Source organism: Dacryopinax primogenitus, assembly GCF_000292625.1.
Source record: "Dacryopinax primogenitus strain DJM-731 SS1 chromosome Unknown DACRYscaffold_5, whole genome shotgun sequence".
In the NCBI taxonomy this organism is placed as follows: domain Eukaryota; kingdom Fungi; phylum Basidiomycota; class Dacrymycetes; order Dacrymycetales; family Dacrymycetaceae; genus Dacryopinax; species Dacryopinax primogenitus.
In genome coordinates, this window is record NW_024467202.1 from 107,736 (window position 1) to 119,511 (window position 11,776).

The window sequence follows — 11,776 nt, forward strand, 5'->3', positions numbered from 1 at the left end:
CTGTCTCTTCAGACTTGGTCTCTTAGGATCATCCACAGGTACCTATACTGTAGATAGGTCTTAGTCATCAGGTCTGCTCCACTTCCTTGTTGCCTGCTTAGACTCTTGGCACTCTTAGGTGAGCAGACTTAGTCAGCCTGTGTTGCCCTAACAGCAATGAGCTGGTGCCCTGACACGAAAGAGTTGACATAGCTTATCCTCAAAGAGGAGATGCTTTTCAGACTGTAACACTGTTGGCATCTGGCTATAGTAAACTTGAATGTATTCATTATTTCTGCCTTCTTGCTGAGTGTAGTTCAAATGATATCAACTATTGCAAGACTGGCATTTGAGAGATGTCACAGAGACTGAGTAAGCCCCATTGTTGAGTGTATACAGTGCAGCAGTGTATCATTGTGGATCATAAAGAGCTGCTTGATATCCAGTTTGAATAAAGTGTGGGCAGGAGAAATTGGTGCAAATGCGGGTTGGTGGGTATAACTCTTCAGCAGCTGAGGAGATATATTATTTAGCTTTTATTGTATTATAGGTACTATATACTACTAACCAAGCTCTGTGAGGTGTGCATATGTCTGGAAGGGGGTGAAATCATCAGGAAATGATTGTGTTAGGCCAGTAACATCCTGAGTGGGATTCCAGAGTAGGGTGTGAGATGCTTCCCAGAGTGCCATTGTTTGGTGATCTTGTATACTGAGAGCAGTGGAAAGAAAAGCAAGAACAGTGTGAGGAAGGGTTGGGGGGGAGTTGCTGCTGCTGTGAGGGTGCATACTTCCTGCCATGCAATTTGAGTTTGCAAGCACCAAGCTAGTGCAAGAAACAAAAGAAATTGCTCTGCAGTTATTCCTTGAAGGTGTTGCTGCATGCTGGAGAGCTGGTTAATAAGTTGATAGAGGTCCATAGTAGTTGAATATAAAATGCTGGAAATTTCACAAAGTAAAGATGAGAGGTGGGAGTAAGTATCACGTGGAGTTGAACTGTATTTTCATTAATTATATTAGAGTAAGCCGCTTAAGGCGGGAACAAAATAAGGGTCCCTGGCCGGCATCCGGATTCCGGATTCCGGCATTTGAATTCCGGATTCCGTGTCGGGGACCCTGGGAGTACTGACGCACGCGTCCCGGAATCAAAACTTTGAAAGAAGCGCACATTCCAAAGCGCAGGGAGGCGCGACGTTCGTGTTCCCATCTCTCAGTGCCTGCCGTCGCTCCTTGCTTTTACCTTCGTCTAATCAGTGTACTCTCTGTAAGACAGCTGCGACGGCGAGAGATACTATGGCTTCATATGGGTCGCCTGTCACACCCACATCGGCCAACGGAAAGGGGAGGGGACCCCCCGTGGTCAAGATCAAGACGGGCATCGTTCATACCAATACCGTGGAGACGAAGGACGGTCAGAAGGTTCGTTTATGTGCGTTTTAGCTTCTAATGCGATTCTGACACACTATAGGTCCGAGCCAGGATCGACCCTTCACTTGTGCGTCCAATGACCTGTGCCCTGGGATACGCGTTTCTAACTCTGTGCCCCAGGCAACCTCCGAAGTTGTGCGCCAACTATGTTTGAGCCTCAAGCTCGCTGAAACCTCCAAACTATTTGCACTTCGAACGGATACTGATGAGCTTGTGACGGATGACAACCTGAGTAGAGTCGTGAGGGACAAGACACCGCTCAAGTGGGTTCATCGTTCGGGACTCGTATCTCTAGCTAAGGGCTTTTCAGGTTGACCAACGCACCTGGTATCGATGCTGCCGAAATCGTCTCGAAGTTGCAGAGCCGGGATGAAGTGAATGTTCGGCCAGCCCTGAGGGAATTAAGGAAGTTCATCAAGGCATGTGGCATGTACGCTTCTAAGTGAGGTTATTTCGTTGACAAGTCAACAGGAGGACGAGTTCCTGTTAGCCTTTCTCAACCGCGATGGGCTGCGCCAACTCCTTGATATCATTCAAGCATATCACGGGAACATTCTTTCTGTAAGAAATCTCTGTGTCTATAATGGCATGGCCTGACACTGTACGCAGGCAGCGCTCACCGCGATGGACAACCTGATGGAATTAGACAGAGGCTGGGAAAACTTGCCATCAACATTCATAACCCGAGTATGTTCTCGTTTGTTTTCTCGATTCTTCGGCGTCTAACGAAATCAGATTGTTGCCATTATCACTACAGAGAATTCCATCAACGTCTCACGCCCTGCCATCTCTATTCTCAAGAAACTTGTCGAGGCTGATCCTCGCCACAACCCGGCACCGGGTCCCAGCTCGTCACGAGGCACGTTCAGCAAAGGCAAGGCACCTCTGACTGTGTACAACTATGGATTCGACGTAGTATACGAGCAGACTAGGGTTCGTCCCGCGTTCTTAGAGACCGTTGTGGACCGCCTTGCTAGCCCAGAAGCTACGACCGCCTTGAATAGTCTTCGTCTTATTAATGCGCTGATTGCATCGGCGACCGATGAACACTGGGAGGATTTCATTCGACAACTGGAACAATTGAATGTTCGGAAGAAAGTGATTGTGCGTCAAACTCCTGACACGTGTATGCGCATGAACTTACATCAGGTCCAGCGTTTAATGGACAACAACCATGGAGATGATCTCTCTTCCTCCATTCTTGATTTCCAGTCAAACATTGCCCGTGTCACATACCGGCGTAAGACGACACCCGTGGACACCGGCAATGAAACTCATCGGATAATGCTGAATCAGATTCTCCTTGCTGCCGATCTGCCTGCGGGTGATGCGGAAGGGGACAAATGGTCAAGGCTAGGATTTGACAGTGATAATATGCCCGCTGAATTTGCGAGGGTTGGCGTGTTAGGACTTGAATGCATGGTATGTTTCCGTTCCCTTCGATCAAAACTGAATTGAAAAAACTGAATTCATCGGAAGCATGATTTGGCTATGCGCGATCGTGAAGACTTCTCAAAGGTACTTTCGACCGTGAAACGGGCGAAACCACTTCCATTTACGCGGGTGAATACAGATGATTCTGGCACAAGCAAACCGTGACCCAGAAAGGCGCTGTCCTTTTGCCCAAGCATCGAATGAGGTTGTAGAGCTCCTGTCGGAACACTGGAATATATTTTCTGGATGTAAGCGGATCTCTTCATTGCCGAATATAACGTAGTCATCCTAGCCGTAGATTCCACCTCAACGTCATACCAACCGTTCCTCCTTGCATTTCACAGAGTGCATAATCTCACTACGCGTTTCTTCCTCCGGTGGGTTCCGACGCGTCGTAGTCCCAGGGTGATATTCTGACGCACACATCAGGATGTGGAACGACAGTATGGCGGCTGTGTACGACTTTCCCCGAGTAGCGGCGCTTGTTCGTAGCCAGTAAGTGTCTTGGCCTATGCAGTCTCGGGCCGTGCGCTGATGCTGGATAAGGGTAAAAGTCGCGCTGAAAAATGAGAGCACTACGTCCTGGTTTGAAGTCGAACGCGAAATGCTAGAGAGCGAGTATCGTAAAGTCCGCGATCGGCAGATGAAGGAGCTTGAGCTCGAAGACGACCTGCTCAATAAGGCTCCTATTCGGTATGTGTTGCGACCATCGTGCTCTATTACCGAATTAACAATTAACCACCTCGATAGGAAATTACGAGAGACTTTGTACAGTGAATCACTCAACTTTGTACGAGACCAGCGCTTCCAATGTCTTATGGACGGTGCCTGGTTCGTCAACGCTGTCCCTCTTGTTACGGCACAGAAGGACAGACCACAGCGGGCATGGAGGTTCCTACGCCTGGTATGCATGTTAAGCACGGCAAAGGATGCAGCTCACGCGAATACAGGACAAGACGAAGAAGTATCTCTATTATGTGGACAGCCCTGTAAAGATGCAAATCCGAGGCGGGCTGGAGGACCTACCAGAGCGCAGTATGTTGATTTGCTCCTCTCCGTTCCAGAGACTGACGACTCGTCCAGTCGAGGTCTCACAGATTGCAGACGTACAATTGCACAGCGGTGCCTCCGCCCCAGGACTCCTTCCCAACTCCCAGTCCGACATCCACCCGCTCAACGGACTGTCCGCACACCCACATTCCTTTTCCCTCATCAGCGCCCAGGGTTACAGTCTAGCAGATCAAGTAGCCGACAGCGGGGCAACCTTCTGCGACTGGGTAGACGGTCTGAACATGCTCCGGCGAGACGGCAGCGTAGTACGGAGAGAGACGCAGGATATGGTCACCGTAAGTCTCGTGTCCACCACTCGGGCTACAACTAACACGGAAAGCAGGTACTCACGGAAATCGGCCTGAAGATAAAGCTGCTCGACCTTACGGGCGAGAAAGTCGATATACCTACGACGCTGGCGTACGAGCCTCCGCCGGACAACCTCGAGTTCTTCTTTGCTGATTGAGGCTGTATAATCTCCTGTTGTGCTGACTTGTGGGCTGCTTCCCTGCTGGACTAAGTGGACGTGGTAATCTTAATGCCGTATATAATTGTTAGTCGGGATTGGGCAGTGCCTAATATTTTTATTCTCACACTGCAATGTTATCCCTTTGCTCCGCGCGCATCTGTTCACCTTGTCATTGTCAGGCAGAAGTCCGTAGGGCTAGAAAGACGTCCAATCATTCATTTGTTCCTACGAAAATACATGCGTGGTTCACGCTACACACCGGACAAAAGGGGAAAGGGAAAGGGGGCGTTACACCCAGAAGAGAACAAGAGAACACAAGACGGACAAGAAATGGTAGGGAAACAAGGGTGCAACGGTTGTCCCGAGTGCAGGCATACAGGGAAAAGAATGTGGGTGCGGGAAGGCGACACGTCTGGCTGGTGAGTGTGCGGTAGAGGTGGTGGTACAGTGGACGGCGGACGGCGGACGGCAGACGGGAGAGGGGGAGCAAATGAAGTTTGAGGATGAGCCTCGTCCGGGTTGAGAAGCGGGAACGCTGCAGATGCTGGGTCGTTCGATGCGTTTGAGTCGCGTTTGGCAGGTTTGGGCGGAGGCTGGAGGTGTTGTGCAAGGACTGACTGCTAGCAGGAGCAGTAGAGAGAAAGTGACCTGCGGCAGAGCCGGCCGGGTTCTTTCCCAAGCCATCATTCAGGCCAGAGCCGCCGCCTCACCAGATCAGGACCCAACCTCGCTCACCGCTCAGCGCCTACCAACTGCCAGCTCCGCATCAGCAGCAGACTAAGGACCCCCAACCTCCCCCAGCATAGGCACATACTCCCCCTTCTCCCTTAACAGCCTCTGCAAGTCTACGAAAGCGAATGCGCCACCTCCGGCCGAGTCCTGATGATGTGGGAAAAACAGGTCGCTAGGTTCGGGGAGGAGCGTGTGCGGGCGCGGGTAGTCGGCTTGCGCTGGATAGGGGCTGTGGGGTTCTTCGACTGGGGGGGAGGGGGACGGTGGGCTCCAGCTGGAGCGGAGTGGGTCTGGGTAGTACGTCCCCCCGGGGAAGGCGGACGCTGATGCTGATGCTGGGGTCGGATACGGGCTCGGGGAGTAGGGCCCGGGGGAGGAGGGGATTAGCAGGTGGAGGTCTGCGTACCCCGGCGGGCTGGGTAGAGGGTGTGCGTGTATGGGCGAGAGATGGGGGAGAGGGGGAGCGTATAACGGGGATGTGGGGGAGTAGGCTGCGGAGAGCTGGAAGGGGGGTACGATGGGTAGGCTGTGTGGGTGGAGGGGGAAGTCTGGGAGGTCTGGGTCTAGGGAGAGGGAGAACTTGGTTAGGTCTTGATCTTGGGATGATGGGGATGGGGGGAAGTCTGCTGGTGGTGAGAGGGGGGGAGCGGGCGTAGGACCAGGGGAGAAGTAGGCGTTGGGCGGGGGTGTGAAGCGTAGTGTTTGTTCGCCCCAGTAGGCGCTGGGGCCTGAGCGGCGTCGGCGGGACTTGGGATGGGAGGGAGAGACGGGGGAAATGGGAGGAGAGGGATCTGGCGCTAGACGTTTGTTGTTCTGCGCTTGGCTTGGTGGGGGAGAAGTGGGATGTTGACGTCGTCTATGCCTGAGGAGGACGTCGCTGGAGAGTGTGAGCTGTGGTACATGATGGGAGAGGACGGGGAATGGACGTACCTCCTTGCGAACTCTTTAGTGCAATTTGGATATGGACACTTGAAAGGGTACACATTCTCATCTGTGAGAGTGTGTGAGCTGACCTGAGCCTGTACGGTACAAGAGAGGGACTCACGCTTCCTCGCGTGTCGTCTGAGATACTCTGCTCTAGAGTACTTTGAACCGCACTTGTCGCAGTCGAACGTCTTGCGCACTGGACCTTCGCCGTCTCTCTCCGTCAGGCAGGGGATATGTGCTGCGGTCATCGTCGTCGTCGAGCAGGAAGGAAGGGACGGAATTGCAAGGGCAGAAAAGGGCGTTAAGGGGATGAAAGTGATCCGGGGATGAAAGCGTGTTTATAGCGGGGAGGCGATAGGATCCGGTGAGGGGAGAGAAGGGGGACGGTGTAATGTCCGCACGGGAATCGATGGACAATTGAATAGGAATCCAATCAGTTCACATCAGAAACTTGTCTCAATATATCCTTTCCCTGTTCTTCCCCTTTTTCCCTTTCTTTCCCCTTGACAGTGTGAGAGTTGGCAACTAAGGTGTAAGGTGGGGAATAACCTGGGTTGATGTTACTCCGTCGCCCTCCAGTTGCAACTCACTCAAAAGGTGGACAGTCAGCCAAAATGGACCGACAAACCCCGGCCGGTGGGGGTCGGCCGCTCGGCGTGATCGGCCCGGCGGCACACCGGCACGGAGGGAACATGTGTCATGTGTACCAAGGGGACCCCAAGCTATGGGATCAGTCCCTGGGACCCCGTAACGTCATCCTTGTTGCGTGGCACCTTGTGGAACCCTTGACCACGGTAAAAGGCACAACCAATATCAACAATACCATCGCAATATTCACGCATATCCTTATCCTTCCAATCATCCTGGTCTGATTATCCCTTCCTACTTGCATATTCTTATTATATCTTCTGGCGACGAACTGCCAGCTGGCGTACATCTGCAGCTGCTTGACTGTGCAAGTCGCTCATGTTCAGGCTCGGGCGCTACCTGCGCATCCCTACCTCATCGAACGATGAGAACGCACAACCAGAGCAGGGGGACGAAGATCCTCTCGCAATCGAACTGCGTCCCTTGAGTTGGAAAGACGAGCTGTCTTCATCCCTCGACGCATCCCTGTGCGCCCATCTCCTTCCCTTACACAATGACTCATCATCGTCCACCAGGTCCACCCGTATACTCCTCTTCCTCGCCCCAATATTGCCCAACCACCCCCCTTCCTGGCTAGGCATGCGCAGGCTCATCCTCCTCTCTCTCCTCCTCACACTCCTCCTCCTCATATCCACAATCGTATACCTTCGCACAGGATCAATAGCCCTCGTCACAGAACCTCCCTGTCAGAACCCTTTCCGCCTCCCCGGTACACTGCACGCCAACCTCGAGGACGAGTCCGACAACTATTGGACCCCGTCAGGCAACAGCGCTCCCGGGTACCCATCCCATTGCCCGCGAGACCCGCCAAGACTGCTCGAATCCCTCCGCTCGTTCGAAAATTCGACCAACTCCGCGCCTGTACCGCCCGAGATCCAGGCTCTGAGGAGACGCACCGTACTCCTGTTCGGGGACTCGATTGACCGGCTTCATCTGGAGCACTTTTGTTCCTTCCTTGGGCTGACACCGCGTGTGATCCGCCCGGGGGACAGGCTCTACCCGCCCTCGCTCACACGGTTGGAACAGCAGCTCGCGGACGCCCGAGGGCGCGAGTTCGGAACAGACCGCTCCAGACCATGGGCATGTCATGTCCCCCGTGCGGACCTGTTGCTCCTATGGGTATTCTTCCCAGGCTCAGACGACGGGCGGAGTACGCCCACGCCGCCTGCGATCCCCGGGCACCTGGCGCCTCCCTCTTCCCCAGCAGAAGGGGACTGGGGCCCGCGCGCCTTCTGGCCATCTACGAGCGAGCACTTTTACCCCCCTCTCGCGGCTGAAGAACGCTGGGATAAGCTTGCGATGCCCCTTCTTACGCGGATGAAGCGGAGCCGGGTGGACCTAGCTGTGCTTGGGCTAGGCGCGTGGGACCTGGATCTAGCGAAGAGGCTGGACAACCTTAGTGCTCGTTGGGTCTCCCAGCAGCTGGATGAAAATGCGGATAGAAATAAGGAGGAACTGAGGTTGACGGAGGTGGTCATCCGCCAGCGGCTGAGTGACGAGTTTGCACAATGGGTACGGGAGAGGACAGAGTCGATCGTCCACCACCTCCTGCGTGCCCTGCCCCAGAGCACACCGCTCTACCTCCGTCCTCTCGGGGGGACACCCCAGTCGTACAGCTGGCCATACCTTATCTCTTCCCCCCGGGTAGAACAGATCGCCCAGCTCACGCGGGAGGTCGTGGCCCAACATAGGGAGGACGGGCATACCTGGTTCGGGGGACGCAAGAGGTCGAGAGTAAGGATGGATAACGGGGCGGAACATGTGAGGGGGAACGAGCATTGGGAGGATCATGTACATCCTGGGAAGCTACCGGGCAGCTGGGTGTGGAGCGAGTGGATGCTGTATGGTGAGCCTGGTGTTTTACGGATGCGGATGTGGGCTCATTGGAGGGATATGTAGCGCTCAGCCGGTCGGCGCAATGAGATTGGCTGCGTTAGGAGGTAAAAGGGCTTTGAGTGAGGTTCGGGGCTGTCTTACGACGAGGATACTGGGATATGGAGCGGTCGTGATCTTGTATATGTATAGGTACGTCGCACCTACAGTTTTCTGGAGCCAGCTGTTTCCTACGTGCCATTCAGTGATTCATGAGGAGCCGGCATGTAGCATAACGGGTCAGGGGCGCGGCCAGTAGTTGGTATGCTTATGTCGAGTCGTCGATTGGGGCAGAATAGATAACGTGGCGTGGATTGGCCTGCCGCAGGCCAATCTGTCCCTATATACATATAGGCTACATAGATAGTCTAATGGAATCAAATTCCGGTGCCTTAAGGCTGCGCAAGGGTCCTGCACTGCCAGTCTTGGCGCGAACTCGACACCATCCCCTCTCTAGCTCTTGAGCATCGACCACGATGCTGCTGGAGGGCAATCTGTGCCATCCAGCCCCTTGCTTCACTCCTTCCTCACTGTCAACTACTGTCAACCATATTGAGGCGTCCTGGAGATGATTCTGGCTGGTTTCTGGGCTGATCTGAGCTGTTCTTGGGCTGGATGGATGGTTTTTTGTGATTTTGAGACGGAATTTGCTTTCTGGCTCTGCTCTGTGTCTGTCGTCTTCTGGGATTGCTTCGAGTTTTGGTGCGTCCTGGTAAGGCTGGTGTGTACTGCATTATGGACCTCCATCTGGAGGACTGGACATGCATATGCAATCAGTGGACCACCTTTTGCATCGGATTTACTAACTTCACACATCTGTGCAGGCGACTGTTTGGGTTGCTCCGGGGCTTCAGGTTGAGGGAATCGGACCTCCGTCTGGAGGATTGTAACCCAAGACCTGCAGTCTTGGGGTACTGTTTGTGTTATCGGTTTAGAATCGAGTCTGTGGCCTTTGTTTCACTGGAACAGTTTGCGGAATTCCGTGATCTTGACCCATGGGTCATGATCTCCGTCTTGGCATAACTGTTCACTGTGTATTCTGTGATTCGTCCTCTGCAACCGTCACTGGTGCAGACTGGGCTTTGTCTTCTGCAACCGTCACTGGTGCAGATCTGGTTTTGTCTTCTGTAACCGTGACTGGTGCAGACCCGGTATTTGGATTGGCAAAGCGACCGATAATTCGTATTGAAGGCATGGCACGGACAACAGCCTGTGAAGCGGCTTCCTTGTCTTCCTTCGACCACTGCCGTTGTGTTGCCTTTGGCAAGACCCAAGCCCGATGGTTTGTATCATCTTCTCGGAGATGAGCAAGTCGAAGACGGTTTCCATTCACCAAGCCTGGTCGTAAGTGTCCACGTCTATCCTTCAGTTGATAGGTTCCCTTATCCAGTTTTGTAGTGATCACAAATGGTCCGAACCAATGTGCATCACCCTTGTTTGCAGTTTCATTCCAGAGCAGCACCTTTTGACCAACCTCAAAAGGCTGCTGTGTCCCTTCCGTCCCGATATTGAGTTGGTGATCCCACCGCTCTTTGTCTGCAAGTGCACGGATAGTGCCTCGCTCCGAAGCTTCTTCTCGAGCCTTCTGCATTTGCAAGTACCGTTCCGAGTGCTCTGCATCCCCTGGGAGTGCAGCATCTGGGGCACGGAGAAGTGGCTGGTCAAATGGCAACCGAGGCTTTCGACCATACAACAACTCAAATGGTGACCACTTGGCTGTGGTTTGCTGTCGGACTCGAGTTGCAAATAGTGCAGCATCAAGAATTCGTTCCATGGAGTCGGATCTCCTGTGGTATTCATCTTCTTGAGATACGACTCAAGGATCCCATTGTACCGCTCCATTTTCCCATTGGTACGTGGATGATATCCTGAAGTAGTCAACCGTCTGATCTTTGCAATCTTCAGGAATTCAGACACAACCGGAGCAAGGAAGTTCTTTCCACGGTCCGTGAGGATTTCACTTGGCACTCCATAGTGCATAACGATCTGGTCCCAAATCTCCCGGGCAACTTGTTGGCCTCTGGCCTTTCGCATCGGAATTGCAATGGGCCAGCCCGTGGCATGATCGACCATCGTCAAGATCCATTTATGCTTGTGACCGTCTCTGGTCTCTGGCATTCCGATGAAGTCCATTCCCCATCGCTCAAATGGTTCAACTGGTGGAAGCGGGTGTTGTTCTTCAAACGCCTGTCGTTTCCTTGGATCGGAGAAGATTTGACATTGTGGACATGTCCGACAATATGTCTCACAATCTTTTCGTCATCCAGGCCACCAACCCTGTCCTCTGAGCAAGTCAAGCATACCGTTGACACCCCGATGGCCATACTCCTTATGAAGCACATCGAGTAATTCTGCACGGTGCAAGAATGGGATAAAGGGTGAAGACTCGTTTCCACTTGGCCCAGTAAACACAAGTGTTTCAGCAACTGTGTCATATCGGAAATCACCAGCTTGTCTCTTGGCTTCTTTGAAAAGGTTTTCTGGGACTGAGGCCGGAATTTCTTCATTCTCCAGTACTGCTGGTACCAGTAATGGGCAGTCCGTCTGTTCGAATGAGTTGAAATCAAAGTCCAATGCTGCAATTTCAGTAACATCTGTACCTTCTCCCCCTTCGAAATTGTCTCTCATCCTTGAGAGCACATCTGGAACAGTGTTCTCTACTCCTTTCTGATAGATGATCTTCACATCCATCATGGAGAACTCTTCAATCCATTGAGTAAGGCATTGAGTGACAACCTTTTGTTGCTTGAGGTAAGCAAGAGAAGCATGATCTGTCAAGACTGTTGTCTGACTGACTGCTCCTTCTAGGTAGATATACCATTTCCACCATGCATACAGCACAGCAAGAAGTTCACGTTCTTGTGCTGGATAGTTTTGCTCTGCAGATGTGAGCTTGCAGGACTCAAAGGCTATGGGGTGCCAATGTCCAGCTTTATCTTGCTGAGCAAGTTCCACACCAATTGCAAAGTCCAAAGCATCTGTTGCAACTCAATATGGCTTGTTCATGTCTGGTGGTGTCAGGGCACCAGCTCATTGCTTGGTCAAGAGACATGACTAAGCCTTTATGACATGGAAGTAGCTGGTATACCTTGGCATGTGCTGGAACCTGCTGGAAGGATTGGATGGTCAGGTGACCTGCTGTGCATGGCTGTGCATGACCTCATATGACCTCATCCTTGGTCATATGACCTGATCACCTGACTAGGCTGAGTAAGCAAGATGTTCTAGCAGGTCCACC

General features: G+C 52.8%; 4 protein-coding genes across 4 annotated transcripts; 2 read left to right on the forward strand and 2 right to left on the reverse strand.

Moving 5' to 3' along the window:
• Nucleotides 1-1,271: 1,271 nt before the first annotated feature.
• DACRYDRAFT_93817 (uncharacterized protein) lies at nucleotides 1,272-4,511 on the forward strand (the record flags this gene model as incomplete). The annotated part of the gene is made up of 17 exons (XM_040777178.1): nucleotides 1,272-1,397; nucleotides 1,447-1,473; nucleotides 1,527-1,669; nucleotides 1,717-1,825; nucleotides 1,878-1,967; nucleotides 2,016-2,093; nucleotides 2,142-2,510; nucleotides 2,562-2,828; nucleotides 2,886-2,924; nucleotides 2,980-3,088; nucleotides 3,139-3,217; nucleotides 3,270-3,335; nucleotides 3,387-3,533; nucleotides 3,591-3,744; nucleotides 3,791-3,875; nucleotides 3,924-4,186; nucleotides 4,234-4,511. 17 exons carry the CDS (start codon nucleotides 1,272-1,274, stop codon nucleotides 4,354-4,356), a joined length of 2,274 nt encoding a protein of 757 aa, XP_040630356.1. The 3' UTR covers nucleotides 4,357-4,511.
• Nucleotides 4,512-5,136: 625 nt separating this feature from the next.
• DACRYDRAFT_105624 (uncharacterized protein) lies at nucleotides 5,137-6,266 on the reverse strand (the record flags this gene model as incomplete). The annotated part of the gene is made up of 3 exons (XM_040768120.1): nucleotides 5,137-5,968; nucleotides 6,022-6,082; nucleotides 6,137-6,266. 3 exons carry the CDS (start codon nucleotides 6,264-6,266, stop codon nucleotides 5,137-5,139), a joined length of 1,023 nt encoding a protein of 340 aa, XP_040630357.1.
• A 1,128-nt stretch (nucleotides 6,267-7,394) lies between these two features.
• DACRYDRAFT_21048 (uncharacterized protein) lies at nucleotides 7,395-8,133 on the forward strand. The gene has a single exon (XM_040772205.1). It carries the CDS (start codon nucleotides 7,743-7,745, stop codon nucleotides 7,941-7,943), a length of 201 nt encoding a protein of 66 aa, XP_040630358.1. The 5' UTR covers nucleotides 7,395-7,742; the 3' UTR covers nucleotides 7,944-8,133.
• Nucleotides 8,134-9,102: 969 nt separating this feature from the next.
• On the reverse strand, nucleotides 9,103-11,080 carry DACRYDRAFT_21052 (uncharacterized protein). Its single transcript, XM_040772206.1, has 2 exons — nucleotides 10,456-11,080; nucleotides 9,103-10,325 (listed from the first exon to the last, which is right to left on the reverse strand). Exons 1-2 carry the CDS (start codon nucleotides 10,509-10,511, stop codon nucleotides 9,566-9,568), a joined length of 816 nt encoding a protein of 271 aa, XP_040630359.1. The 5' UTR covers nucleotides 10,512-11,080; the 3' UTR covers nucleotides 9,103-9,565.
• Between the last annotated feature and the right edge of the window lie 696 nt (nucleotides 11,081-11,776).